The following is a 26,577-nucleotide window of genomic DNA, read 5'->3' as shown; positions in this document are numbered from 1 at the left end:
TCTGCAGCCTGGTGCCCTCTCCGGCCACCTCTCTGCCCCCCAGGTGATCCCTCCCCCATGGCAGCCAGGTCTGCTGCTCCTCTCCTCCTGCCACCTGTGCTGCTGCTGCATGACCACCGGGGGCAGCACTATGGCTCTCCCCCTGCCCCCCCTGAAGCTCAGCATCGCCCAGGCCAGGGGGCTGCTCAGGGAGAGCCTGACCCTGTGCTCGTTGCCCTCCCAGTGGGTGCGACGGAGGAGACCTTCTCAGCAGTGGGGCTGAGGGCACCGACGACACCACCTCCCCCCTGACCACCGGCTACCACAGTGAGGAGCAGATAATGGCCCTGGTCTCCCAGGAGGATGTGGAGAGGATCCAGGGGTCTCAGGAGCTCCTGGTGTATCCCAAGAACCGGACCCGAACGGCCAGCGAGCTGCTCTCCAACAGGTAGCGGAAGGCTCAGAGTAAGAGCTGGGTCCATGCAAAGCATTGTGGGAAAGCCATGCAAAGTAGCATGGCTCTGGCGAGGAAGGACCTTGCCTCCGAAGCCTGCAGCAGCCACCTGCTCACCGGGATGTCTCTGTCGGTTCCCCGGTGTGCATGGCAGCCTCTAGTGGCAGATGCGTGTCTGCGTCGCTGCTCCATGGCTGCTCCACCATCCCCCAAGCTCCAGGCAGTACCCCCGGGGCTCAGTGCTCTGCACGCGGAGGTGAGAGACCCGGTTCGGTCTGTGCATTGATCTCCCAGGGATTCAGCCAGGCCCTGGGAGAAGGGGAGCCCTTTGCTCTGGGCTCCTGGAGTCCGGTGCAGCTTGCCGGAGCCAAAAGACGGGCAGTGAAAGGGCGGCAGGCGCTGGGGAGGGGGGGATCCCTGGGGAAGGCATTGCTAGGCTCCCGGCAGGCAGAGCAGGCCTGTACACGAAGACCCAGCTCCTGTGTAAATGGCACTCGCTCCAGGGGGGGCAGGACCCCAAACACAGGCCTCTGCCATGGGAGAGGGTTTCCCTTAGCTGGTAGCAGAGCAGGCCCCTTATCCAGTCGCTGGGCTCAGCCACTAGAGGGTGACACTGGGGCGCAGCAAGCGTATCCCCTGATCCCGCAGGCAGGAGGAGCAGCCCACATCTGGCTCTGTGCTTCCCAGGCAAAAGTACTTCCAGGAGCTGGAGGAGTCGGAGCAGTTCTACCGGTCCCAGAACCGCTTCCTCAGGCTGCTGCTGGCCCTGTACCACTTCGTGGCTGCCCACTCCGAGCTGCTCTGCTACTTCATCATCATCCTCAACAACATGGTGTCCGCGTCCGTCATCTCCCTCTTCCTGCCCATCCTGGTCTTCCTGTGGGCCATGCTCTCCATCCCGCGGCCCAGCAAGCGCTTCTGGATGACGGCTATTGTCTTCACCGAGGTGGGTGCCCGCTCCAGGCTGGCTCCTGGGTGCTGGAAATGCGGGTGCTGCCATGTGCCGGCAGGGAAGCCAGCCTTCGCTCTGCCCCCCGGTGGGCTGGGGCAGGGCTTGTTGAGCCCTGGGTCCTGCCTGGCTGCACGGTGGGGTGAGGCGTGTGGCTGCGGCTGAGCTCTGGGGCTCCCCGCTGATCCCCTCTCCCCTCCGCAGGTGATGGTGGTGGTGAAATACCTCTTCCAGTTCGGGTTCTTCCCCTGGAACAGCTACTCCTCACTGGTGCGGAACGATGCCAAGCCCTTCTTCCCGCCGCGCATCCTGGGCTTGGAGAAGAGCGACCGCTACCTCAAGTTTGATCTCGTCCAGCTCATGGCTCTGTTTTTCCACCGCTCCCTCCTGCTGGTAAGAGCTGGGGGACGTTGGGGCCGATGTGTACGGCTTGTGGCTGAGCTGCCATGGGGCCACCTGCCTGAACTCTTGGCAGCCAGGCCTTGAGATTCACTGCCCCAGGCAGGGGACGGCCCTAGCCCTGGGTCCACCAAGCTCTAGGAAGCTTGGTAGCAGAGGTGGGGTGCTGGAATTTGGGGTGGCAGCCTTTCCCAAAGCTAGGGGTACACCCCTGGGGGCATAGGACCAGGTGGGGGCCGAGATAGCCTCTGAATGGCTCCCCGGCACCTCGGCACAGAAATCAGTCGCTCGTGGTTCTGGCCATCTTCGAGCAGTGAGGCCAGCGTAACCAGTCCAGCACATCTGCCTGAGGTTAGGGCGCTGGAGACAGTCGCTCGGAGGGGGGTGTCACCCCCCGGATTTCAGTAGGTGCCAGTGGTGGTACCTTAAGTGGTTAGTGATTTGGGAAGGAAGCGGGAGGGTGATGGGGCACAGTGCTAGCTAGGGGAAGGTGTCTGGTGCCCAGCCTCTGACAACACACCGAGGTCGTGGGGGGGGGGCTTGTTTCACTGGAGGGGGTTCAGCTTCCGAATCCTGGGAAGCGCCTGGTGAGGGATAGCACAGCTGGACACGCCATGCCAAGCTTTAGGTTGGGCACCGCAGTGCCCTGATCCCGACCCCCAGCCCCAGCCGGCTGGCACTGACCCTGGGTGCCCCTTCCCCTGCAGTGTTACGGCCTGTGGGATCACAAGGAGGATGCTTTCGCCAAGTGGAAGCGCGAGGCCGAGCGGGCGGAGGAGGAGAAGCGCGAGGCCGAGCGGGCGGAGGAGGAGAAGCGCGAGGCCGAGCGGGCGGAGGAGGAGAAGCGCGAGGCCGAGCGGGCGGAGCCGCCACCCGTGCTGGACAGGGGGGACGGTGCAGAGCCCCCAGCAGCGAATGGGGCAGAGGCAGAGGTGGTGGCAGCAGGGCTGGAGCTGGCGCTGGAGCCCCAGCTCCAGGAGAAGGGGGCCGGGGAGGGGGAGAAGGGGAGCCACCTGCGCTTCCGGAAGAAGAAGGAGAAGAGGAGGTGGACCAAGAAGTGGAAGGCGGCAGCAAGAGTGGCAGGTACATGGGCGGGGGGCTCCGGGGGTGCGAGCACAGTCCCCACTGGCGGGGGGGCGCTAAGGACCCTGGCAGGGTCGCTGGGCCACTCTGCTGGGATCCCCCTTAGAAAGCCTGGCACTGTGGGGACCCGCTGCCAGAGAGGGCTGGGGGGTGCCCGTCCGTGCAGAGCACAGTGCTCTCTCGCCCCACCCATCCGAGAGGCAGAAGCCCACGTGCTCGCTGCCCCCAGCCCACCAGGGCCGGGCATGCTGGGGGCTAACCCTTGATTTCTGAACGGCAGAGGAGGAAGAGGAGGAGAAGGAGAAGGAAGAGAAGCAGCACAGCCCAGCCCGGGAGAAGCTGAAGGCTGCTGGGCTAAGAGTCAAGCTCTGCCTCCTGGCTGTGTAAGTGACCCCAACCCTCAGCTGGAGGGACCCAGCCTCCGAGCCTGCCACCACCGCACACCCTGACCCTGTCCCCGCCACCCCCTCCCCAGAGATTTGTCAGGTGCGGGACCGGAGGAGATGCCCACTTCTATGAACCAAGCATTTGATTTGCTGGATGGCTGCTGGCGGGTCCCTGGCTGCCTGGCGGGACCCGGGGGGCAGGGCCCTGCCCCTCAGCTGCCTGGGGGATCCGGGGGTGCCCTGGCTGAGCAGCCCAACCGGGCTGAGTTCCTCGCCTACTTTCAGGGCACAGAACATCTACCAGCCACTGCGGGGCTTCTTCTGCGCCATCCTGCACACCAAGTATCAGGCTGCTACTGACGTCTACGCCCTCATGTTCCTGGCAGACGTGGTCGACTTCATCATCATCATCTTCGGCTTCTGGGCCTTTGGGGTAAGCCGGGCCCCAGGGCTGGGCTGCTGGGCTGGCCACTCCCCCGGGGACCTGCAGCGCCCACTGCTCTGGGCCAGACCCCCGCCTCGCTAACCTGCTCCAGCCTCCCTGCGGGGCTGGCGCCTGCGCTGCCCAGCGGGGCCCACGGCTAGGCCTTGTGCCCTGTAACGGCCCATCCCTCTTCTTCCCCCAGAAACACTCGGCCGCTGCCGACATCACCTCCTCGCTGTCGGACGACCAGGTGCCAGAGGCCTTCCTAGTCATGCTGCTCATCCAGTTCTCCACCATGGTCGTCGACCGAGCCCTCTACCTCCGCAAGACCGTGCTGGGCAAGCTCATCTTCCAGGTCATCCTGGTCTTCGGCATCCACCTCTGGATGTTCTTCATCCTGCCAGCGGTCACCGAAAGGTAGTGCGGCCTCAGGGAGGTGGGGCAGCCGTCGGGCACCTCACTCGCTCCAGCCCAGGCCCGGCGGGCCAGAAGACGAGGGCACTGCCCAGCGCTCTGCTCCAGACTCCCAGCCCAGACCCTCGTAGTTCCAGAGGGGAGGGTGGCCCTGTGGTCAAATCCAGGTTCTAGGGAGTCAGGATGTCTGGGTTCTAGTCCCATCTTGCCATTGGTTTCCTTGGGCAGGTCATTCCCTGGGGGGGTGCAGCTAGACAGAGGAGCATCTGCAGGCAGGACGTACGCGCTCAGTGCGAATTGTTCATTACACAGCCCCTTCATGCGCAGGCTGTACGGGCTCTGGCCCGGCCAGGCGGGAGCTGAGAACTGTAGTGATGCACAAATTGCCCTGACATCTGCCGGCCTCCCCGTCTCGCTGACGTCTCTCCCCCCGGCTCTGCCCCTGCAGGATGTTCAGCCTGAACACAGTAGCCCAGCTGTGGTACTTCGTGAAGTGCATCTATTTCGCTCTGTCGGCCTATCAGATCCGCTGCGGCTACCCAACTCGCATCCTGGGCAACTTCCTGACCAAGAAATACAACCACCTCAACCTCTTCCTCTTCCAAGGGTAACGGGGACCTGCCTTTGATCTCAGCCAGGGTGGGCTCCACCCCGGCCCCCCTGCCCCTGAGCCTCACTCCCCAGGGACTGTACAGCACCGATGCCAGGGACAGGAGTGAAGAAGGATCCTGTACCCAAGGGGTGCTTCCCAGGACCCTGGGGGAGGTAGAATGGGATGGACCAGCCTGGCATGTGGCCAGGACCCCAGGGCTGCCCCTGAGCAGGAGATCCTGGGGAGGGGCAGTCAGGGCGGACCAGGGTGCAGCCGGTGACCGCTCACTCTCCCCTTGCCCACGACAGGTTTCGCCTGGTGCCCTTCCTAGTGGAGCTGCGGGCCGTGATGGACTGGGTCTGGACCGACACCACCCTGTCCCTCTCCAACTGGATGTGCGTGGAGGACATTTACGCCAACATCTTCATCATCAAGTGCAGCCGGGAGACTGAGAAGGTAGGGCTCCCCATCCCTGCTGCCCTCCCGCCGCCCTGCACCATGCCGTGCTGGAAACGGAGACCTGGCATGCTCGCCCCGCCTTTTGGGAAAGGAGGAACCTAGGCAGGAAGGATGGGCTCCCCCTAAACCCAAGTGGAGCCAGACTGCTGGCGTGTATAGCTACAAATGTCAGAGAGGGTTTTCTAAACTAAGCCGACAGGTGTGGAGGAGCACACGGTTCAGGGAGACACATCCCATAGGGGTGAAATCATTGAAGGGGAACTCTGTATCCTGGGAAATAGGACAGGAAAGAAGCTAGTAACGTCCAGGGAGGAGCTAGTGAGGTACAGTCAAATATCCAAGAGTCTCATTTAAATATAACACAGGAAGGCAAGCAGCTGAATAGTGACACAATGTACAAGTGCTTCTCTACAAATACTGGCAGCCTTGATCTAGGACGGCTGGCATGAAATGAGGCTATTGATCGAATAGGAATGCCAGACACTTGGCGGAACGGTGATAATCAATGAGGCGCAGTAATAGCGGAATGACAGAGTAGATCGCCCTAGTGGGGGAGTGGCGCTGTGTGGGAAAGCAGAGTCAATACGGTAAAAATCTTAAATGAATCAAACCGTCCCTTAGGATCTCTGAGGCTGGGAATTCCATGCCTGCGTGATCAGAGCATAGCAGTCAGAAGGTACTGCCAACCACCTGGCCAGGGTGGTGATGGGGATTGTGACATGCTCAGGGAGATTTGAGAGGCTACGAAATCAGAAAACCCAGTGATCCTGGGGGATTTCAACTATCCCTGTATTGACTGGGACCATGTCACCACATGTTACGGACCAAGTCATGCACACTGGAAAAATAATCCCAACGGTACATAAATTAGCTGTTACCGCTCAAGAAAGATCTTGGAGTCATTGTGACTAGTTCTCTGAAAACATTCACTCAATGTGCAGTGGCAGTCAAACAAGCTATGTTAGAACTGGAAAAGGTACAGAGAAGGGCAACGAAAATGATGAGGGGTCTGGAACAGCTTCCATGGGGAGGAGAGATTAAAAAGACGGGGGCTGTTCAGCTTGGAAAAGAGACGACTAACAGGGGGTATGATTGAGGTCTATAAAATCATGATTGGTGTGGAGAAAGTGAATCAGGAAGTGTTATTTACCCCTTCACATAACACAAGTACCAGGGGTCACCCAACAAAATTAATAGGCAGCAAGTTTAAAACAAACAAAAGGAAGGATTTCTTCACACAACGCACAGTCAACCTGTGGAACTCCTTGCCAGAGGATGTTGTGAAGGCCAAGACTATAACAGGGCTTAAAAAAAAGAACTAGATAAGCTTATGGAGGATAGGTCCATCAATGGCTATTAGCCAAGACGCTCAGAGATCCCACACTCTGGGTATCCTTGGGCCTCTATTTGCCAGAAGCTGGGAGTGGACGACAGGGATCACTTGATAATTGCCCTGTTCTGTTCATTCCCTCTGAAACATCTGGCACTGGTCACTGTCAGAAGACAGGCTACTGGGCTAGATGGACCTTTGGTCTGACCCAGTCTGGCCATTCTTATGCCCAGGCCTGGGGACTTGAAGCTGAAAGGGTATTAGGGACAGGGTGGGGTGGGTGAGCTGGGTAGGGCAGGGGGCTGGGTGGTGTAGCAGGCTCTTTCTGAGTTCCAGGACAAGTGAAACGAGTTTGAGGATCTCAGCTCAGTCCCTGGCATATCTGATTTAGCTGGCGGCCCTGCTTGGCGGAGTCTAGGACTGGCAGAGCAGGAGGCTGTGGATTGGGGCTTGGGCATCAGCTGAGCTGCGTTGCAAGGAGCCCAGGGTCGAATAACGGGGGCCGGGGGCTGGGATTGAGGGGTCTCCGCGCCGGGGGGGGGGGGGGGGACTAGACCATGTGCACCCCAGTCACTCAGGTTTTAACTGAGCGTGATCCTCGTCCCCCGGAGGGTGGGAAAGGCCGTGAGCCATTAGCGCAGCCATCTCGCCGGGGCGGGGCGCCAGAGGGGGTCTGTCCCTTCCCAGGCCTGGCCAGTGCCTGCTGGGAGCCCCACTGGCCCCGAGCTGAGCCCGCCCTCTCCCCACAGAAATACCCCCAGCCCAAGGGCCAGAAGAAGAAGAAGATTGTCAAGTACGGCATGGGCGGCCTTATCATCCTCTTCCTCATCTGCATCATCTGGTTCCCACTGCTCTTCATGTCGCTGGTGCGCTCCGTGGTGGGGGTGGTCAACCACCCCATCGACGTCACTGTCACCCTCCAGCTGGGGGGCTACGAGGTAATGGCCAGGCCAGGCCCCGGGCGTCCCACGGGGGGGAGCTCTGATCGCCACCAGGGCGGTGCCGGGGCCCTGCTCAGCTCTGGCTGCCCGGTGGCGAGAGGGAGCGGGGCTGGGAACTGTTCTGGGTTTGGCCTCAGACTCCCCCGTGGCGGGATAGGGAGTCGGGGAGGCCTGGCCTGTGCACCCCTCGCTGCAGGGAGGGCAGGTATCAGGGTAAGGGCCCGGACTCTTGGGTTCCCTGGCTGTGCCTGCCCCCCGTAACCCTGGGCACGCAGGGTCCGCAGGATGCTTCGAGACCCTCGGCCGGATGGGGCTGCAGCTCCTGCTCAGCCTTGCCCCAGGGGTTGCCAGTGGGTGCAGCGCGGCAGGGGGAGGCTGGTGCTGCTGCCTGGCTGCCCTGTCCCCGCCCGCTCCCCTGCCTAACCCCGGCTCCCCTTCCCCGCTGCCTCGCAGCCACTCTTCACCATGAGCGCCCAGCAGCAGTCCATCCAGCCCTTCACGCCCCAGGACTACGAGGCGCTCACCAACCAGTTTGAAAGGCAGCCGGTAAGCGGCCCACCCCCAGCCGTGGGGGGCGTGGCCGGGCGGAGCCGTGGGGTGGGGGTGAGGGGCAGATCCTGGCTCCCAGGGGGCTGGAAGGGGGGGTGAGTGTGGGGGGCTGGGGAGGGGCTGGCAGTGCTCATGCTCACCCCTCCTCTCCCACAGAGGGGCCATGCTGGGAGGTACCCATGGGCGTGGGCTGGACCCAGTGGGGAGCGGGGCTGCTGCCTGTGCTGGCTGCCCATGCCCTGCTCCTGCTGCCAGGCCACAGCCTGCCCCCTTTGCACCCAGCGGGAGTCGCACCCACGCCTGCCTGTCCCTAACGTGCACACAGGCAGCGACTGCTCCAGCCCAGGGGCCTGTGCGCTCTCCCCACACTCCCACCCTGATGGTCACTCCCCACTCCCGGTGTCAGTGATGGGGGGGGCTGGGGCAGGGCTTTTGGGCAGTGTCAGTGAGGGGTGGGGCTGTCAGGCAGGGGCCCTGCCCCACACTCCCGCCCTGACGGTCCCTCCCCGCCCCCGGGGGCTGGGCTGTCGGGTGGGGGCCTTGGCTGGGGCAGGGCTGTCGGGTGGGGTCTTCTCCCCACCCCCAGTGTCAGTGAGGGGCTGTGTCTGGGGTGGGGCTGTGGGGCGGGGAGCGTGGCTGGGCCGGGGGCCCTGACCTCTCTCGCCCTGGCAGGTGGCCATGCAGTTCATCACGCTGTACGGCTACGAGGACATCGTCACAGCGCGCATCGAGGGCAGCTCGGGCTCGCTCTGGAGCATCAGCCCCCCCAGCCGCGAGCAGATGCGGCGGGAGCTGCTGAACGGCTCGTCGGACATCACGCTGCGGCTCACCTGGACCTTCCAGAGGTACTGGCCAGGACCAGGCGGGGGGCCCTGCCGCCCCCAGGGCCTGCGCCCTGCTCCAAGCTCACCCTGCTTCCCCTCTCTCCTGGCAGGGACCTGGGCAAGGGTGGCACCGTGGAGCACACCTTCGACAAGCACACCACCGACCTGCAGCCGGGCACCCCCGTCCGCACCGAGCTCGCCAACCTGCTGCAGGGAACCAGGGACGCCCCCGTGTGAGTGCGGGCACCGCCCCGCCCCAGGGACAGACCGGGGGGAGCAGAGGAGGGGCTGGAAGCCTCCGATTATCCCCTTCCCGCCCTGCGATGAAGCATCGGCTGCCCAGTGGCAGGGGTGCCAGGGCATCACACGGCCGCCCAGCAGCGGTGCCGGTGCAGTGGAGTGCCAGGGCCGTTGGGGCCCCACCTCACGGGGGTCAGGGGAGGAATAGCTTCTCCCTGCAGGGCTCTGGGGAGTGGGGGGTTGGCCCTGGGCCCGACAATGGGGGGCAGGTCAGAGTCAGCTACAGGACTCTGAGTGGAGTGACTGGGGTGGGGTGGAGTCCCAGGTGACTCGGGGTGAATACCATGAAAGGCAGGTTCTGGCTGGGTCCAGCGAGGCCTGGGGGCCCATCCCCACAGCGCAGCCGGGAGGGAACGGAGGGAATGGCCTGTCAGGGAGCAGGAAATGGCGCCGTGCGAGCCATCTGACAGCCCCCCAGCCGTCACCCTGTGCCCAGCTCCCCCCAGGGCCTGGCCACCCCAAGAGGTGCAGGAACGCTTGGCATGGCTCCCCTCACCCCCCTTTGTGTTGCAGGCAAGTCCCCCATCTCTTCCCCACGTACATCCGTGCGCCCAACGGCCCAGAGGCCAACCCCGTCAAGCAGCTGCTGCCAGGTGAGCGGGCTGGAGTCTGAGCCGTGGGGGCTGGGGCTGCTTGGTGTGGGGAGGAACTTGCCCTAGGGTGCCAGGGAGCAGGGGCTCAGCCCCTGGTTTCTAGGGTGACGGGTGTCCCCAGTCTCTGTGCTGCTGGCAGCGTTGGGGCCTCAGTTCCTCAGAGGGGGGCAGCCAAGGGGAAAATGGCCCCCTTTGCCTCTCCAGCTGCTGGGCTGCCAGGCCACGGGGGTGCTGCTGCAGGGCCGGGCCTGGCAGAGGAACTGTGGGATGAGGTTGCCGGGGGCATGGCCCAGCAGGAGCCGCTTTGGGGGGTGGCTGGGCTGTGCCCGGGAAGCCAGCCAGGTGGGTGCTGGGGGAGGTGTCCCACCTGGCTGGAGTGGGGGGCGAGCCCCCAGCCCTGACCCCCCCCTCTCCCACAGAGGAGGAGAGGAGCTACCTGGGCGTGGAGGTGCAGCTGAAGCGGGAGCGCGTGGGCACCGGGGGCAGCAACGACAGCTTCCTGGAGTGGTGGGTGGTGCGGCTGAGCGAGTGCCAGCAGCAGGCCTGCAACATCCTGCCCATGGTGATCTTCAACGACAAGGTCAGCCCACCCAGCCTGGGCTTCCTGGCCGGCTACGGGTGAGTGCCAGGGCCCCTTCTACAACCAGCCCGGGGCTCTGCAGGGTGGGGAGGGGAGGGATAGCAGCCTTGGGGTGCTGCATGGGGGCAGGGCAGGGGAGATCAGCCAGGGCTCTGTTGTACAGGGGGGAGGAGGGGAGATGGGCAGGGTGCCCCCTCTGCAGTATAAGGGCAACCCCTGGGCTTGCTGGTACAAGGCAGGGAGGGTGCCCCCCTCTGCAGTATGAGCGGGGCATACTGGCCCCGGGAAGCCCCTGGGCTCAGTGGGGCATGACTCCCTGCCGCCTGCAGGCCTTTCTGGGGGGACTCCCTGGCCTGTCCCCTACCGTGGTCCAAACGGCCATGCTGGCAGCAGAGCTCGGCCTCCTGCTCCCGGTGCCCCCCATCCCTCACCCCAAGGAGCACAGCAGTGCGCTCGGGGTGGCCTCCTGGAGCTCGCTGGCTTCCCAACGGGAGTCCAGCCGGCCCCGTCGCTTGGAACCAGGCCCGAGGCAGCAGGGCCTGAGCCTGCTCTCAGCACAGGGCCCAGCAGCTGCAGGGAAGGGCTCTGCCCCCAACGCGGTGCTAGGGGGCAGGGAAGGGCTGACCCTGCCGCCCTTGCCCCATTGCAGGATCATGGGCCTCTATGTGTCCATCGTGCTGGTGATCGGCAAGTTCGTGCGGGGCTTTTTCAGCGAGATCTCGCACTCCATCATGTTTGAGGAGCTGCCGTGTGTCGATCGCATCCTCAAGCTGTGCCAGGACATCTTCCTGGTGCGCGAGACGGGCGAGCTGGAGCTGGAGGAGGAGCTCTACGCCAAGCTCATCTTCCTCTACCGCTCGCCCGAGACCATGATCAAGTGGACGCGGGAGAAGGAGTAGCAGGGAACCACCCGGGGCCATGGCTGCTGCTGCAGGCCCCCTCCAATCCCTGGAACGTCACAACTGAGGCCTTAAGCCAGCCCAGCTGGAGAGCCCCGGGCCGAGCGCTCCAGGCGATCCACCAGCCCCTTCCCCTGGCCGCCACGGGGTCCCCCCCCGCCTGGGGGTCTGAGCTGTGCCCAGCGCCACCCGTGGGGGGGAGGGGGCAGCTGGGGCAGGCTGGACTTGTGCTTTTTAAAAGGAAGTTTAACTGCTTTACAACTAGTGAGTCCTTTAAAGGCAGCTGGGTGAAGACCCCCCTCCCCAGGAGTCCTGCTCCCCCCGCCTCAGCGGGGTGGGGACACGCTCCTGCCCCCACCCCACCTCAGTGCCTTCCAGCCCTGCTGCTGCCAGGCTGTTAGCACCCCTGAGAGCAGGGGGGGTGCACGCTGGAGCCCATTCAGCGGCTGTGCCTGCCTGGGAGGGAGATGGGCTCCCCCTCCTGCAGCGGGAGGATCCAAGCCAGCTGGCCGCAGTCGCTCCCAACCCCACTGCAGGCAAAGCCTGGCCCAGCTGCCCCCTTGGCCTGCCCCTGAGTGCGGCTGCACTAACACTCCAAAGCAATACCTCCCCCCCCCCAGCACAGCGCTGGCCAGCACCCATGGGTGCAAGCAGAGGGTCCCACTGGCCTGACACCCCCCTGGCGGTGCTGGGCTTGCTGCTCCTCTTGCCCTGCCTGCAGAGGGCGTGGGACATGCTACTGCAGCCACTGCTCCCTGTGCTAGCAGACAGCCCAGCACAGGGAGCTCCGCTTGCCCCAGGACTGGTTCGGCCCCCAGGCACTCCGGGGGCGGGTGGGGGGAGGGGCTGGGCTCGCTCCAGCTGGACTGTAGGTTTTTTTAAATTCAAATGGTTTATTTATACAGATCTCTAATAAAAGCCAAGCCACGGCCTGTTAGTGTGACTGACTGAATCCATCTCCTTGCGCAGGCGGGCGTGAAGCTGCCTCCCGGCTGGGGGCTCCGCTGGGGGCTGGCGCAGTCCGAGGGCCCGACTCAGCCTGGCCTCACCCGCTCGAGGCTGGGGAGTCGGCCCAGGGCCCCAATCCAGCTGTGCGGCAGGGGATGCAAAATAACGTATTCCTCTTTGAACCAGGCATGAAAAGGAGGGGGGTTGGGAGGGGTCTCCTCCTCCCCGCCGGTGCAGGTAGCAGGCACCTCCCAGGGGCAGGCAGTGAACAAGAGCTGGGCCCAGCACCCTGGAAACAGGCAGGCCCAATGCCCTGCAGCAGGGCCCCGGTGAGCTCAAGCCCAGCCTGGACGGGGCTGGGCCCCGGCCCCATTTGCTCTCTGGCTGCTCCGGGGGCCCTGACAGCCAGGGAAGCATAGAGCTGGTTGGGAGTGTGGTCCAGAGGAGGGAGCCCTGCCCACCTGTCAGCTCTCACCTGCAGTCACAGCTTCATCTTCCAGCAAGAACTCTTGGATTTCCAGCTTCATCGCGGCCCTGGAAGACAACCACCATCTCAGCCCCCGGCGTGGGCCTGGGCCGACCGGCTCCAGTCACACTCTGGATGTTATGGCAAAGGAGGAGATTCTGCCTCTGATTTGCTTATAGCTTGGCCCCAGGGCAGCAGCTTCTCCCAGGGCTCAAGCTCTGATGCAGGCCGCAGGAGGGCGGTGACTGATGGCGCCGGCCCGCCAGCCCACCCGCCCTCCCCGTACCTGCGTTTCCTGCGCTCTGCCTCCGAGCGGACGTAGAGCGGGAGGCTCTCCAGGCAGGTCTGTAACAGAACAGAGCGGCGGTGACGGGCTGCCCGCAGCGTCCCCCATTCCTGTGCTGCTGGGGTCCGTGCAGACGCAGCAGGCACGGCGCATGCAGCACCAGGGAGTGTCCCACCCCCGCATCCCCACCCCGGCACTGTGCCGTAGCCCTGGATGGGGGCAGGGGGCTGATGGGCAAAGCTGGGATCCGAAGGAGACTCCTCCGAGATCACAGTCCCGCCAACAAAGGAGACCCACCCCCCTAGACAGCCAGGTCTGCCGGGTGCCTAAAGCAGGGCTGGGACTGGCCCCCCCAGCCTGGCTTGGGCTGCAGCAGAGCCCCTGAGGGGCAGAGGGGCTCACCGTGTCCTTGATGGTCAGTCTGCAGCCGTAACAGAGCAGGGGCAGGAAGCTGGCCCGGGCGTCGCCCCTGTGGGGAGAAGGCAGAAGTGAGGAGCGGGCCAGGGGCCGGTTCTCTCCAGGGATACTCTGCTCGCAGGGGCCCTGTGATGAGCTAGCTGGGGGCAGCTCGAGGGTGATGGTGCCGCGGCTGCTAGGGGAGTGTAGGCCCAGATGGGGAGCGCATGCGGGGCCACAAGGCCAGTGCCACTCCAAGCAGCGTACCTACCCCGCGATGGATCCTGGGCTGGGGTTTGCTATGTCGGAGGTGCCTTACCCTGGAGCTGTCGTGTTCATGCAGCATCCTCTCTGCTCCTCTGCGCCCGGGCAGCACCCTCTCCCAGCGGGCGTCGCAGCTGGCAGCTTCTGCTGGGAGAGCTGCTCCGAGACCAGGATGGCTTGCAAAGCGGAGCCGTCCTCTGCACCAAAGAGAGATGGTAGTCAGAGCCCCCCGGGCTTCTGCTCCCCGTCCAGCGGGCCGGGCGTCTGCCTCCCTCAGGCAGAGCAGACAGGGCTGGCCAGTGACCCGAGCCAGGATGGCAAACCCCACAGCCCTGGCCTTCAGACACCCCCTGCCAGGCCAGGCACAGCCAGAGGCAGGATCCCCTGCACGGGGGGCCCTGGGAATATCCAGGCCCCTAGTTCAGACGGGAAAAGGGACTAGTTAAGCCCTTAGCCAGGCTGCAGCGCTAGGCCCCCCGGCCCCGCACCCATGGCCAGCTTCCCCTGCTTTGCTCCTGGGGGTGGTGAGAGGCCAGAGCCAGATGGGCTCTGACCCGAGAGGGCAGCTGTTGGCACTCTGCCCTAGATCGGCCAGAGGGGATCCTGCGGATGGGGGAGGCTGCCCCCCTCAGGGAAAGGGGCCGAGTGAACGGAGCCTGCGCTGGCCGGGGGCGGGCGGGCATCGTTCGCACGTACCCACGTTAGTGTCCAGTGCACACAAACACAGGAGGCAGCGTTCGGGCTCAGCGGCAGGGCCGGCGTCTCCAGGGGTCGTGCTCAGCTTCTCGCCCGTCCTACAGCCCAGAGGGGGACGCCCAGAGGTTAGTGCCAGGCGACGGGGCAGCCAGTGCCACTGTGAGTGATGCCCTCACAGCTCGTGCAGGCAGACGGGGCCTCCCCCTTCACCAAGGCCTGGGCACCACAGGGGCAGCTCTTCAATAGCAATAGTAAGTCTCAAACTGTGCAACTGCCCCACAGCCTGTGCCCCACCCCCATGTCCCCCAGTACTCCAGCCCTGGGGTCCCCCCACCCTGCTCTGCCGGGGCCCCTCAAGCCTGACTCCAGTGCCAGGCTCCCCACACACAGTTCAATCAGTGCCCTGTAGCCCCGCCCAGGCCATTTCAGCCCTGGGCTCCCCACGCAGCAGGAGGTGCTGTGGGTCAGGATTCAGGGGCGCTGCAGAGTTCTGACCCTCCCCTAAGCAGAAGCTTCCAGTCATTCCCACCAAGGTCTGGTCCTACGAGGCGGGCGAATGGCCTCCGGGGTGAAGCCATCCCCACGGTTCCCAGCTGAGCAGCGCCAAGGTCTGCAGAGCTGTCGGGGGGGTGGGGGGTGCAGGAACTTGCCCTTACCGGTACACGGTGCTGACGGTCGAGGGGAACTCTGCCTGCAGCCCATAGAGGAAGCGCTCGATCACCCGGTGGATGCTGGCCTTCTCCAGGGCCTGGGGAGGGAGAAATCCACACGGAGTCTCATAGCCTAGCTGGCTCCAACCCCCACGCCCGCCCCAGGACTCCCCTGTGATGACAGCAGAGCAGCTGGGTCATCCCCACAGGTGTTCAGAGGCCCTGGAATCGGCACCATGCCCGGCTCTGCAGTGCCCAGGGGAGGGGGCATTAGCCTGATCTGCCAGAGCCTTCCCCCAGTCACTGCTTCGGCTGGAGCCCTGGCCTCGCTGCAGGCAGGCACTTGGGAAAGTGCCCCTTGGTGCCAGGGGCACCGGAGTCCCTGCCCTGCAGGGCTCCCCTAGAGGGCACATTGACCGCTGGGAAGGATGCAGGTCCCGTGGGTTGGGCTGGGACGAGAGAGAGGGGTGCCCAAGAGGAGGTGCCACTGACCTGCCGGAAGAGCCCAGTGCCCGGCAGGCTCTCCCCTGCCGGCTGTCCTAGAGCCGCACGCCCCCTACCTTGGTGCCCAAGGCAGGAGTGAAGACCGTGGGAACGCCAAACAGGTGGTTGTAGAAGGCGATTTCCTTGGCGGAGTACTCCCTCATGGGCCGCACCACCACCACGTCGCCATGGCGATCGTCCGAGAAGCCCTGCGTGGAGAGAGACTCGGTGAGGGAGTCGGTTTCCCTAACTCCACCCCCTCCTTTAGATTTTCAGGGTGGGAGAACCAGATTTTATGTAGTTAGTTTTTATTGTAGCTTTATCTTTTTCTTCCCTGGCCTCCCGTCAGAAACTAACTCAGCGCTTGCTCTGCTCTGAGCACGGAGAGGGGAGCCAAGAACTCTCGGGTTCTCTGGCCTTGGCCGAGTCACTTCCCGTCGGTTCCAGCACCTGCCCCACGGGGAGGAGTGGGTGAAGACATATGGTCCCAAGTATCTCTGTTAAGCCAGACCCCGAGTGCTTGGGAGCCGCAATCTAAGGGTTAACGCGACCCGGCAGGAGCCGGGGCCGCAAGGCGTTCGCTCCAGCTTGTGAAGGGAAGCAGAAGCCCCGGCTTGAGCAGTCAGTGCAGTGACATCTGTCCCAGCTCCAGCGTTTGCTGCTGCAGCTGAGAAATGTCAATTTCACGGGCAGGAAAACCTCCCCTTCCTGGAGAGCACGGAGCGGAAACTGATGGGATCAGAATCCCCGTGCTGCCGCGTACAGCAGCTCGCACGCTGCTCCGCTCCGATGCCCATGTACTTGCAGGGAGCCTCTCGGAGGCATTAAGGCGGCTGGAGAAGATCAGGGACATAGCAGCCCTTTGTTCCAGGCCCCCGGGCGGATTCGACATTCACCCGGCACTAAGCTGTGGGCCCTGGGCACGCTCAGTTACGAAGACAATGGAGCCGTTGCGGCCGTGCCAGCTTCTCCCCGAGGTCCCAATAAACCCCCCACAATGCACTAGTGCTGCCATGGCCCAGGCAGAGCAGAGAGGCCACAGTGCAGTGCGGCTCCAGCACAGCACAGCAGCCTGGCAGCACTCGGACCAAGGCCTCCGGCTGGGGAAAGGGGCGAACAGTGGAGTCTGGGTAACCGGTGACTCCAACCCAACTCAGATGCCTGCTTCCAGGCGCCCTCCCGCCCGCGGCCAGCACTTACTGTGTCCATGGCGAGGGAGGCTCCCCGTCCCAGTGAGAGGTTGGTCAGCAGTTTGACAGCCAGGCGGGTGCAGCTGTCTCCCATCATGACCTTGGAGTACCCTTGGGCCCTGGCTGTGTGCAGGATCAGGTGGTTCCTGGAGGAGGAGAAGCCAGAAGTGAGGGAGGGCTGCAGCCCGGACCCAGACAGATACGCTGAGCCCATCAGCCCTGGCCAGCTCCTCACAGACACCAGCTCCCACAGCAAGCCTCCCACCCACTGCTGTGCCCAGGGCGAGGCAGGGGGGCCATGTGGGGCAGCAGAGCCCACTCCTCCATGGGGGCGTCAGAGGAGGGAGACAAGATCTCAAGGGAGCTGGGGGGAGGAGATGACCAGGGCTGGGCTTTCCCAAGGCCCCGAAGGGAGATCCAAAGGCCTTGCGATACCCAGTGTGCACAGGCAAGTGGCCTAGGCAGCAGAGATCCCTGGAGCTCGCTGGGGGGCCGGGCGCAAGAGCGATGGACAGACGCTCCCGTGGATGCGAGCTGCAGCACCATGGCTGGGAAGCAGTGCATGCTGGGATGGATCGGAGGACAGGAAAGGCAGAGGAAAAAGCTCCTCAGCCCCTCCCCTCCTGGGCAGCCCCAGGTGGCAGGGTCAGAGAGGGCAAAGCTTGCAGCCCTTGGCACAAGGGCCCATCCCCCACAGCACTCTGGACGGGGCTCACCGCAGGGTCTGCAGCAGCTCTTCTTTAGCCGTCAAGGTCTTCACAGACCCAAAGAGCCGGATCAGCTGCTCGGCCCGGACTGCAGCCAGCAGCCTGGCTTCCGGGGCGGCCAGCCCCTCCATTCCGGGCGCATCTCGGAGGCTGACTTCAGCAAGCTTCTCCTGGACCTGGACCTGCCTCTCTGGGAGAGAGGGGCCTCCGCCCTCCTCCCGCCTCTGCTGCTGGATGAAGCCCTCCACTGCCTCCTTGTAGCTGTTCCTGGGGCCTGCGGGATTGTGGGGCACACGCTGCAGGATGGAGCTGGGCAAGTCAAACACCTGCACGGAGCAAGCAGAGGATTGATCCTGTTAGCCACAATGAGCGCCTGCACGGCAGTGAGATCGGTGCCTCAGCAGCTGGCAGAACCCAGACAACAGAGGAGCCCCAGGGAGCTTGTGCCAGAGACAGGATTAGAAGTCAGGAGTCCCAGCTCCAGCTCCCTGTTCACACCAGGCTGCCTCTCTAATACATAAAAACAGCCATACTGGGTCAGACCAAAGGTCCATCTAGCCCAGGATCCTGTCCTCCGACAGTGGCCAGTGCCAGGTGCCCCAGAGGGAATGAACAGAACAGGGAACCATCAAGTGATCCATCCCGTCGCTCATTCCCAGCTTCTGGCAAACAGAGGCTATGGACACCATCCCTCCCCATCCTGGCTAATAGCCATTGATGGATCTATCCTCCATGAACTTATCTAGTTCTTTTTTGAACCCTGTTAGTGTCTTGGCCTTCACAACATCCTCCAGCAAGGAGTTCCACAGGTTGACTGTGCGTTGTGTGAAAAAACACTTCCTTTTGTTTTAAACCTGCTACCTATTAATTTCATTTGGTGACCCCTAGTTCTTGTGTTTTATGAGAAGTAGTAAACACCACTTCCTTATCTACTTTCTCTACACCAGTCATGATTTTATAGACCTCTAGCATATCTTCCGCTTAGACGTCTCTTTTCCAAGGTGAAAAGTCCCAGTCTTATTAATCTCTCCTCATACGGAAGCCGTTCCATACCCCTGCTCATTTCTGTTGCCCTTTTCTGAACCTTTTTCAATCCCAATACATCCTTTTTGAGATGGGGCGACCACATCTGCACACAATATTCAAGATGTGGGTGTACCATGGATTTATACAGAGGCAACATGATATTTTCGGTCCTATGAGCTATCCCTTTCTTAATGATTCCCAGCACTCTGTTCGCTTTTTTGACTGCCGCTGCACATTGAGTGGATGTTTTCAGAGAACTATCGCCAAGATCTCTTTGAGGGGTAACAGCTAATCTAGACCCCATCATTTTATATGTATAGTTGGGGTTATGTTTTCCAATGTGCGTTACTTTGCATTTATCAACATTAAATTTCATCTGCCATTTTGTTGCCCAGTCACAGTTTTGAGAGATCCTTTTGCAGCTCTTCGCAGTCTGCCTGTATCTTAACTATTTTTAGTAATTTGGTGTTATCTGCAAATGTTGCCACCTCAGTGTCTCATTCAGGCCCTATCATGGCTAAGGGCACCCCAGCCTCGTCGGCTCCTATTGGACAAATCTGTGCTCCTCATTCCTAGGGCACCAGGTGGCCACCTGAGCAAGAGCCTGGAACATCTCAGCCATCTCATCCCTTCCCCCAGCAGCTGGAATTGCAGTGAAGGGGGTGGGGGGCTCTGGGGCACGTGACCTCTCGCCCAGTGTCTGCCCCAGCACTCCGCAGGGCCGTGACCCCACCCTACCTCTTCTAAGTGGGCCAGGTGATATGGAAACCCTGAGGCTTGCAGGATGGTCTCCATCTGGAGCAGCGTCTCCTCTCTCTCAGCCAGGCTTTGTCCGCACACGGCTCCCTCTGAGTAGCAAACAAGAGATGCCAGATGAGGAGAGTTAGATGCCTTGCAGGAGAGACTTCTCCATCTGTGGGGAGGAGGTGGCCTAGGACGCTCCAGCCACATCTACCCTCCTCACCAACTAACAAGGCAGGGCGATGGGGCTCTCCAACGCTTGGGCAGTGGGGATACAGGCCTGCAGGCCTTGAAGGCTGCATCCAATGGAGCAAACTGCAGCCACCCTTCTCGTTAAGACAGGAGTGCAGACTGGGGAGCAGTTCCCAGCAACACTCCATCTTCCTACCGGCAGCCAGACCAGACCATCTCCCGGTGGGACTTGAATTCTCCCTGGGCAGCCCAGAGCCACGCTGCAGAACTTTAGATGTATCCACCCCTTCCTCATCTCCATATGCAGTATTCGCCAATACACATTAGGTGTAGTACACAGCATATGAGTAGGGATTTGTGCATGGGTTTAGATATCTGAGTGTTGAGAAGTTATGTTAACTGAATGAATTATGCTCTTCACACAATTCTATTCATCCATGCCAAGTATCCCATAATGCTCTGCAAAGCTGACGTCAGCTTTGGCATTAGAAAATAAGAAACTTGTCAAAGGCAAAATACATGAATGTTCTGCCCCAGCCCAGTGGGGAGGTACCTTCACATCCCTGGAGTGCTAGCATCCCAACAAAGATAAGGAACAAACAGGCCAACAAGTGAAGGAACGGTACAAACAGAGGGTTTGGACTTCAGTGACATATAAAGAGCTTTGTAACTTGTAAAATCATCCTCTAAATGCCGCTAGCTGAAATGCAGATCTTTGAAGCACCCCATCCATGCACGGCGAACCCACCGCGAGAGGGTGCGTTCGTCTCCTCGTGTTGTGCAGGTTTCTCTTTAGACGATGCATTTGGCTAAGTTCAGCTGGCTGGTCTCTTGAACGTTTTTAAGACTGAAGCGTGAGTGTAGTCAAACAACAGGTTACACCACTGAGTCAGCAGCAGAACCCAGCAAAAGAACCCAGATTAAATACACTGATCCTCCAGCCAGGCCCCACTCCCTTTCAAGCCCACTCCCAGGGACGTTGGGAGGGGTAGGAGGATCCCCCCTCCATCCTCAAACAAGCAGAGCCGCTCCACCCATCCTATTTACAGTCTCTCCATTCCTCCGCAGCCTGCTGGTGCTGCCAGGCAGAGAGCGCCCATCTGATCGGGAACTGAAGTGCTGGGGCTCAGCAGGGTATGTCCAGCCCATGCAGCCACTGGAGTCTGGGAAGAGACCTGCTAACTCGTGCTCGGGTAGGGTCCAGACTGGGATTGCTCTGCAGTCTCTGGAGATGGAAGCACAATTGGTGCACTAACCCCCTGGTCCATCACCGCCCCATAGTGGGGGCTGGTGTAGCTGCCCAGCGTCTTGTCTCTTCGGATTTAAAGAGCGCAGCTAGCAGCTGCAGATATCCTTACCCTATCGGCGATGGGGGTACACATACCCCACCCTCAGCTGGGCAGGGGAAGGGTTAATAGTCTGTCAGGGCAACGACAGAGGAAACGTCCCCTCTTCCTGCCCACTCATGAGGGCAAGGAAATTAGAGGGGGCAGTGGGAGGCTCTGAGTCCCCCACGCCTCCCACAGGAAGGAATCTCCCCCTGCTTCCTGCCCAGGGGGACCAGAGAACCAGGACAGGCAGAGAAGCTGCTGGAAGGAGCTGCTGCCTGAGGAGGGGATACTGTGAGCGGTGGATCAGGCTGAGTGCCCTACTCCTGAGCCCATGCCGGGAGCTCTGGCTGGAGGGGCGTGGGAGCCTTTGAGTGGCCGGACCCTTCCTGGGAAGGGGGACACCATCCACCTGCATGCCCTGTGTGTCTGAAGTATGCCTCCCCTGGGTGCCACCCCCCATTTCCAATGTGTTTACTCTGGCACCGGCCGTCTCACTGCTTGCTAGGGGAGCCTGCCTCTCCAGGCCTGACGGGACACTACCAATAACAGGAGAGTGGAGAAACTAGACAGGACTTAACAGTGAGAGGGGCACTATCCGAAACCAGGCCCTCTTAATGCTGGACAGCGGCAGCAGATTCCAGAGGGTTCTGGCTGTAGGCTGGCCCAAGGCCACATGCACAGAATGGGTTGGGAGCAGGGCAGGTTGCTGGGTTACCGTCAATGTAGATGATGCCCGGTATAAAGCGCAGTTTCTTGGCTGTCTCCCGACTCAGTCCCTGAGAAGAGAAATGGGAATGAGCCACTCGCCCCAAGTGCTGGGAAATGTAATTCGGGATTGCGTGTCTTAGCAGCATCCCCTGGATCTAGCACAGAGGGCAGGTCTGACTCCTCTAATCCTGGCTGTTAGAGAGGTGTTCCCACGGCCCCGGCAGAGATGGCGAATGTTTCTAGTGAACAACACACCTAGATCTCATGGGCTGAAGACCCCAGCTTCGACCAAGTGATTGTAATCGACACTTGATTACTCTCAGACATTGACCTGGACGCTGACATTTGGACACATTGTCACAATAACTGTGGACATAGCTTAGATGCTCCCCTCACTCAGACTTCCCCAGGGGGCTGTGAGCTTCCCACCTTTTGGGAATAGGGAGCTGCAGGTGCACTGGACAGGAGTTGTGAGAACGTCTAAGGAGCCACATTCACTGATTACACTTCTACAGTTTAGACATGGGGGCATATAGAAGCATACAGCCCTCCTGGGAGATCCAGTCCCTCACTCCACAAAGCAATGCTTTCCTCTCTGCTTGTTCATCAGCCTCCTCTTAATCATCTCTAACACCCCTGCTACGGTCCAGGTGGCTGTTCCTTCCTCCAGCTAACTGCTCTCACTGTTCCTAACAGCTAACAAGTTTCCCCACAGCGCTGCGGAGCAGATACCTCTTGGACTTGTCGAAGCATTGAGCTGGAGGCAGGTCCACCCGATAACGCAAGAAGAACCTGTAAGGGAGATAGGAGAAAGAATTAACCATCCATCTCTGCTTCCCCCTCGCCTTCCCACATCCATCCCACCCTTACACAAGAAGCAACTCTACCTTCTCTCCTGGGTAAATGGCACGATTCTTCCCAAGCATTGCACGGAACTTGTGAACAAAATACTCCCTAAAACAGGCCCTTGGAAACAAACACACACGTAAGTCATTAGAAACGACACTCCCAACCTTATGCGAGATCCCAGCCTTGGCAGGCAGCACCTCAGGCACCCGCATCTCGCTGCTAATAAAGCTTTGATTCCAGCACAAGCCAACCGGGAGGCACAGGGAACTGCCTGCTACCCTGCCCGACAGCAAAGTCAGTCAATGAGTCCCCCTTAAGATTTCATCAATTAGCTTCTGTCTGACAGCAAGACAAAGTGGGCACCCAGAAGTCTGTGAAGATCTATTTTAAAGCTAGTCTGAGAAACCAGGCTTGCTGGACTGGATCCCTCTCTAGCCCTCTGAGCCAAAACAAAATAAAAAGCCCAAGAGGAAAAAGTTCCGGTGTACAAAGACAGGTATCAATTTCAAAGGGTTTGCTGCTTTTTCAAATGGTCAAGTTAAGCCAGACACAAGGAGAGGTAATTTGGGCCCCAGCCTCAGTTCAGAGCTGTCAGGGTAAAAATGAGCACAAGGCATTAGAAGGCCACATTTGCAAAGACCATAGGCGTGCAGGTATGTGCATGCCCACTGCTAACTGCAACTGGAGTTCCGATCACTTGCGTGCGTGCAATTGCTTGGGTTGTTCTCCCAGTCACAGTAGTACCCCTACAAACTGCCTATGCAACTGCAAACCCAAGCATTCAAAAATCTGGCCTGCAGAGCTCAAAAAAATCAACTTCCGAGATTCATATAAAAACAATACGGGGCAGATTAAATCTGTCTGTTTTCCAAATTAAAAAAAAAAAAAAGGTGAACCACCTCCCCCTTTTCCTACGCTCATACCCCATTTCTCCATAACTAGGGCCCTGCATCACAGTATCTCCTGCATGCAGTGGTAGTGATAGGGTCTCTGCAGAAACAAAAAGATGCAAATCCAAAGCAAGGACCTTACAGGGCAACTCCCCACATTCCTGAATGAGTTCAGGCTGCTGCACACAACTGTTGTGCTCGTTATTATCTAGTTGGTTTGAATCTCCCTTGCAACCCTCCCCATAAACAGCCCTATTTCCAACAGATCGATAAAGAGCAGTAAATGAGGATCTAAAGATGGGAACGTTCTGGCCTTCTGAACAGGGTTTCCTCTTGCAAATCACTACGGCTGTTTTGCTCTTACTTGCAAAAGGCATCTCCAACACGAATGACCAACACAGGAGAGGCCTCCTTGCACTTCATGCACTTCTGCGCACAGCTGGGGAAAGAGACAATCAAAGCAAACCGATTACCACTCTAGGGACCCACCCTCACGCAAAGAGCAACGCAAACCATCATCAGCTTGTTTAAACACTTTGAAGATACCAGGTGCTTTGTAAGCATAGAGCTGAAGGATTGGCGTAGTACAGTTGCATTTTTTTAATAAATGGATTTGGGGTTGATGTGGGAACTAGAGAGACTGAAATGCTGAGGTTATGTACGCACGGGAGGTGGTAGCGCAACCAGTGACCTAGCAGTAAAAGGCTACGCTTACTACTAGCCCTGGAGCTGATCAGTTATCACCTCCAACTATACAAATCTCAGTCCACATGTCCATTATGTCAGGTCCCGTTTTCAAAGCACAAATCTGAAGGCAAGTGGTCAAGCTGGTATTTGCACATACACAGCTGCAGTTGTGCTACGTCAATTGTGGCCATGTGATAATCTGGCCAGATGAGACCCAGGGGCACCCTGCAATTTCTCTCTCCTCTGAAGGGCCAAAGCACTAAGGGGTGAGTAAAATAGTCACAGTACAAGGTAATGGTCACCTTTGTGGGTATACACCTATGTATTGTAGCACCCAAAGGCCCCAGTGAGAGCAGTGTCCCATTGTGCTGGGCACTGTAAGCCCCCCACGCCCACCGATCAACACCCCAGGCCCGGTCTGTACCCGGGATGCAGGCTGGCATAGCTATGTCCCTTGGGGGCGGGGGTGAGAAATCCACATGACTGAGCAGCGTGGCTACGCCGGCCTAGCCCCCAGTGTAGACGCAGCAGTGTCCCCCTGACACCCCCCTCTGCGGCTCAAGGGAGCCGGGCAGGCCGCGGGCACCAAGCCAGAGCTGGCCCGGCCCCGGCTCCAGCTGGCCTCCCGTCCCCGCTGTCTCTGCGGCCAGGCGAGGGGGCGGTTAAAGGGGCCTTGGCCGGCCCTGGCTAATGCTGGACAGCGGCTGGGCCGGGCCACCCCCGCCGGCCCCACAGCCCAGCGAGGCCGATCCCGGGGGTGACCCCCCCCGGGGGACCCTGGTCCCTCCCCCCGCCCGGGGGGCCGGGCTCTCACCTGACGCGGGGCCGCCTCCGGGGCGGGTCGCAGCCCCCGTACTCCTCCTGCGCCTGGCACATGGCGGCAGCGCTCCCCTCCCCCACGTGCCCCGCTTCCGGCGCGCCCCTTCTGCGTCACCGCCCCGCGCCGAGCGCGCCGTGATGAGGTTGAGATGCGCCGTGCCGCCATGACGCGCGCATGCGCGGGGCCCCGCGCTCCCGCCCCTCCCTCATGGCGGCCGCGATGTTCCGGAGCCTGTTGGTCTCCGCGGCCCAGCAGCGGCCTCAGGCCCCGGGCCCGGGCGGGACCCCGCGGGAGCAGCCGCCCGGCGGCCCCGCCCCGGACGCGCTGGAGGCGCAGTTCAGCTGCCCCATCTGCCTGGAGGTGTATCACCGGGCCGTGTGCATCGCGGGCTGCGGCCACACGTGAGCGCGGGAGCGACCCCCCCCGGAGCCCAGAACCCCCTCCCCGCCTCAGCGCCTGGCCCCCGCCCCTTCCCGGGGCACCCGTGGGACCCCCCCCGTCACCTGCCCCCGCCCCTTCCCGGGGCACCCGTGGGACCTCCCCGTCACCTGCCCCCTCCCCGTCCCGGGGCACCCGTGGGACCCCCCCTCCGTCACCTCCCATCCCCCCCCCCTTCTCGGGGCACCCGTGGGACCTCCCCCCCGTCACCTCCTGCCCCCTCCCCTTCCCGGGGCACCCGTGGACCCCTCCGTCACCTCCTGCCCCTGCCCCTTCCCGGGGCACCTGTGGGACCCCGTCACCTGCCCCTGCCCCTTCCCGGGGCACCCGTGGACCCCCTCCGTCACCTCCCATCCCCGCCCCTTCCCGGGGCACCTGTGGACCTCCCGTCACCTCCCTTCCCTGCCCCTTCCCGGGGCACCGTGGGACCTCCCCGTCACCTCCCATCCCCGCCCCTTCCCGGGGCACCCGTGGGACCTCCCTGTCACCTCCCATCCCCGCCCCTTCCCGGGGCACCCGTGGGACCCCCCCCTCCGTCACCTCCCATCCCCCGCCCCTTCCCGGGGCACCCGTGGGACCTCCCCATCCCTTCCCCCGCCCCTTCCCGGGGCACCCGTGGGACCTCCCCCCCGTCACCTCCCATCCCCCACCCCTTCTCGGGGCACCTGTGGACCTCCCCGTCACCTCCCATCCCCGCCCCTTCCCGGGGCACCCGTGGGACCTCCCCGTCACCTCCCATCCCCGCCCCTTCGGGGCACCCGTGGGACCTCCCCGTCACCTCCCATCCCCGCCCCTTCTCGGGGCACCTGGGACCTCCCCGTCACCTCCCATCCCCGCCTTCTCGGGCACCCGTGGGACCTCCCCGTCACCTCCCATCCCCCGCCCCTTCTCGGGGCACCCGGGGGACCCCCCCGTCGCCTCCCAGCCCCCCCCCCTTCTCGGGGGCACCCGTGGGACCCCCGTCACCTCCCTCCAACTCCTCCACCCCTTCTCGGGGGCACCTGTGGGACCCCCCCATCACCCCCTGCCCCCGTCCATGTCCCCACCCCTTCACAGGGGCACCCATGGGACCCTCCCATCACCTTCCAGCCCCCCACCCCTTCTTGGGGCACCCATGGGATCCCCCATCACCTCCTGCCCCCTCCCCTTCTCGGGGCTTGGAGCCCCTTCCCCAACCTACCCCTGCCCGCACTGTGCGGAGCCAGCCTGGCTTTCAGCCCTGCCTAGGGGGAGTCAGTGGATTCTTTCCCTGCGATCAAATGTGAGTGTAAAACAAAATCCCCTGTTCTGTCCATGCCTGACTTGCCCATGGGCCAGATTTCACCCAAGGGGCTCGTTAGCAATGGGGCACTTGTCTGAATGGAACGATTGAATTTTCAGCTTTGTTTGGAGTCTGTTTGGGCGTTGCGTGATTGGCAGCTTCTTATGTTGTTGTATCAGATCATCTAACAGCTGAGTCACCCAGTTCCCTAAAACTACCTTTCTATGCATATGTCTTATGACTAGATTCCGCAGAGTGTGAGGCAGTTGTAAATGTCAGAACATGCACTACTTGTTTTGATCTATTTTAACTCTGGAGCAAACACTACTTATACTGACGGTGGTGGTGTGCTTGTGTGGTATCGACAACATGCAAAGGGCTTGGTGGAAGCAC

At 61.5% G+C, this 26,577-nt stretch overlaps 3 protein-coding genes across 7 annotated transcripts in view; 2 read left to right on the top strand and 1 right to left on the bottom strand.

Moving 5' to 3' along the window:
• PIEZO1 (piezo type mechanosensitive ion channel component 1) overlaps positions 1–12,001 on the top strand; it is a 97,548-nt gene extending 85,547 nt beyond the window's left edge. For both annotated transcript variants that reach the window (XM_039502737.1, XM_039502738.1), the window contains 16 exons: positions 224–427; positions 1,121–1,379; positions 1,587–1,775; positions 2,489–2,864; positions 3,145–3,247; positions 3,536–3,683; positions 3,877–4,091; positions 4,537–4,695; positions 4,989–5,136; positions 7,219–7,407; positions 7,864–7,956; positions 8,632–8,804; positions 8,894–9,016; positions 9,597–9,676; positions 10,096–10,294; positions 10,906–12,001. In XM_039502737.1, coding sequence (XP_039358671.1) covers positions 224–427; positions 1,121–1,379; positions 1,587–1,775; positions 2,489–2,864; positions 3,145–3,247; positions 3,536–3,683; positions 3,877–4,091; positions 4,537–4,695; positions 4,989–5,136; positions 7,219–7,407; positions 7,864–7,956; positions 8,632–8,804; positions 8,894–9,016; positions 9,597–9,676; positions 10,096–10,294; positions 10,906–11,155 — 2,908 coding nt within the window. In that variant the 3' untranslated portion in view covers positions 11,156–12,001. The remainder of the gene's footprint in view (positions 1–223; positions 428–1,120; positions 1,380–1,586; positions 1,776–2,488; positions 2,865–3,144; positions 3,248–3,535; positions 3,684–3,876; positions 4,092–4,536; positions 4,696–4,988; positions 5,137–7,218; positions 7,408–7,863; positions 7,957–8,631; positions 8,805–8,893; positions 9,017–9,596; positions 9,677–10,095; positions 10,295–10,905) is intronic.
• Positions 12,002–12,053: 52 nt separating this feature from the next.
• Positions 12,054–24,603, bottom strand: CTU2 (cytosolic thiouridylase subunit 2). Of its 2 annotated transcripts, XM_039502739.1 has the most exons (16): positions 24,480–24,603; positions 23,343–23,417; positions 22,127–22,205; positions 21,972–22,031; positions 21,247–21,307; positions 19,006–19,115; positions 17,251–17,567; positions 16,545–16,680; positions 15,422–15,553; positions 14,868–14,959; positions 14,212–14,309; positions 13,571–13,712; positions 13,258–13,324; positions 12,856–12,914; positions 12,579–12,637; positions 12,054–12,244 (listed from the first exon to the last, which is right to left on the bottom strand). In XM_039502739.1, exons 1-16 carry the CDS (start codon positions 24,539–24,541, stop codon positions 12,201–12,203), a joined length of 1,593 nt encoding a protein of 530 aa, XP_039358673.1. In that variant the 5' UTR covers positions 24,542–24,603; the 3' UTR covers positions 12,054–12,200. The 2 variants fall into 2 exon arrangements, with proteins under 2 accessions (XP_039358673.1, XP_039358674.1); XM_039502740.1 differs by having other exon boundaries at positions 12,108–12,637.
• A 53-nt stretch (positions 24,604–24,656) lies between these two features.
• The window catches only part of RNF166 (ring finger protein 166), a 38,020-nt gene continuing 36,099 nt past the window's right edge, over positions 24,657–26,577 (top strand). The window contains exons 1-2 of one of the 3 annotated variants that reach the window (XM_039502716.1): positions 24,676–24,749; positions 24,798–24,886. In XM_039502716.1, coding sequence (XP_039358650.1) covers positions 24,693–24,749; positions 24,798–24,886 — 146 coding nt within the window. In that variant the 5' untranslated portion in view covers positions 24,676–24,692. Of the gene's footprint in view, positions 24,887–26,071; positions 26,185–26,577 lie in introns of those variants that run through there. The other 2 variants (XM_039502715.1, XM_039502719.1) reach the window with 2 other exon arrangements.

The sequence above is a fragment of the Mauremys reevesii genome, linkage group 16 (assembly GCF_016161935.1).
Source record: "Mauremys reevesii isolate NIE-2019 linkage group 16, ASM1616193v1, whole genome shotgun sequence".
Classification (NCBI taxonomy): Eukaryota; Metazoa; Chordata; order Testudines; family Geoemydidae; genus Mauremys; species Mauremys reevesii.
Note: the sequence above shows the minus strand (reverse complement) of the source record. Positions and strands in the feature narration are given on the sequence as shown.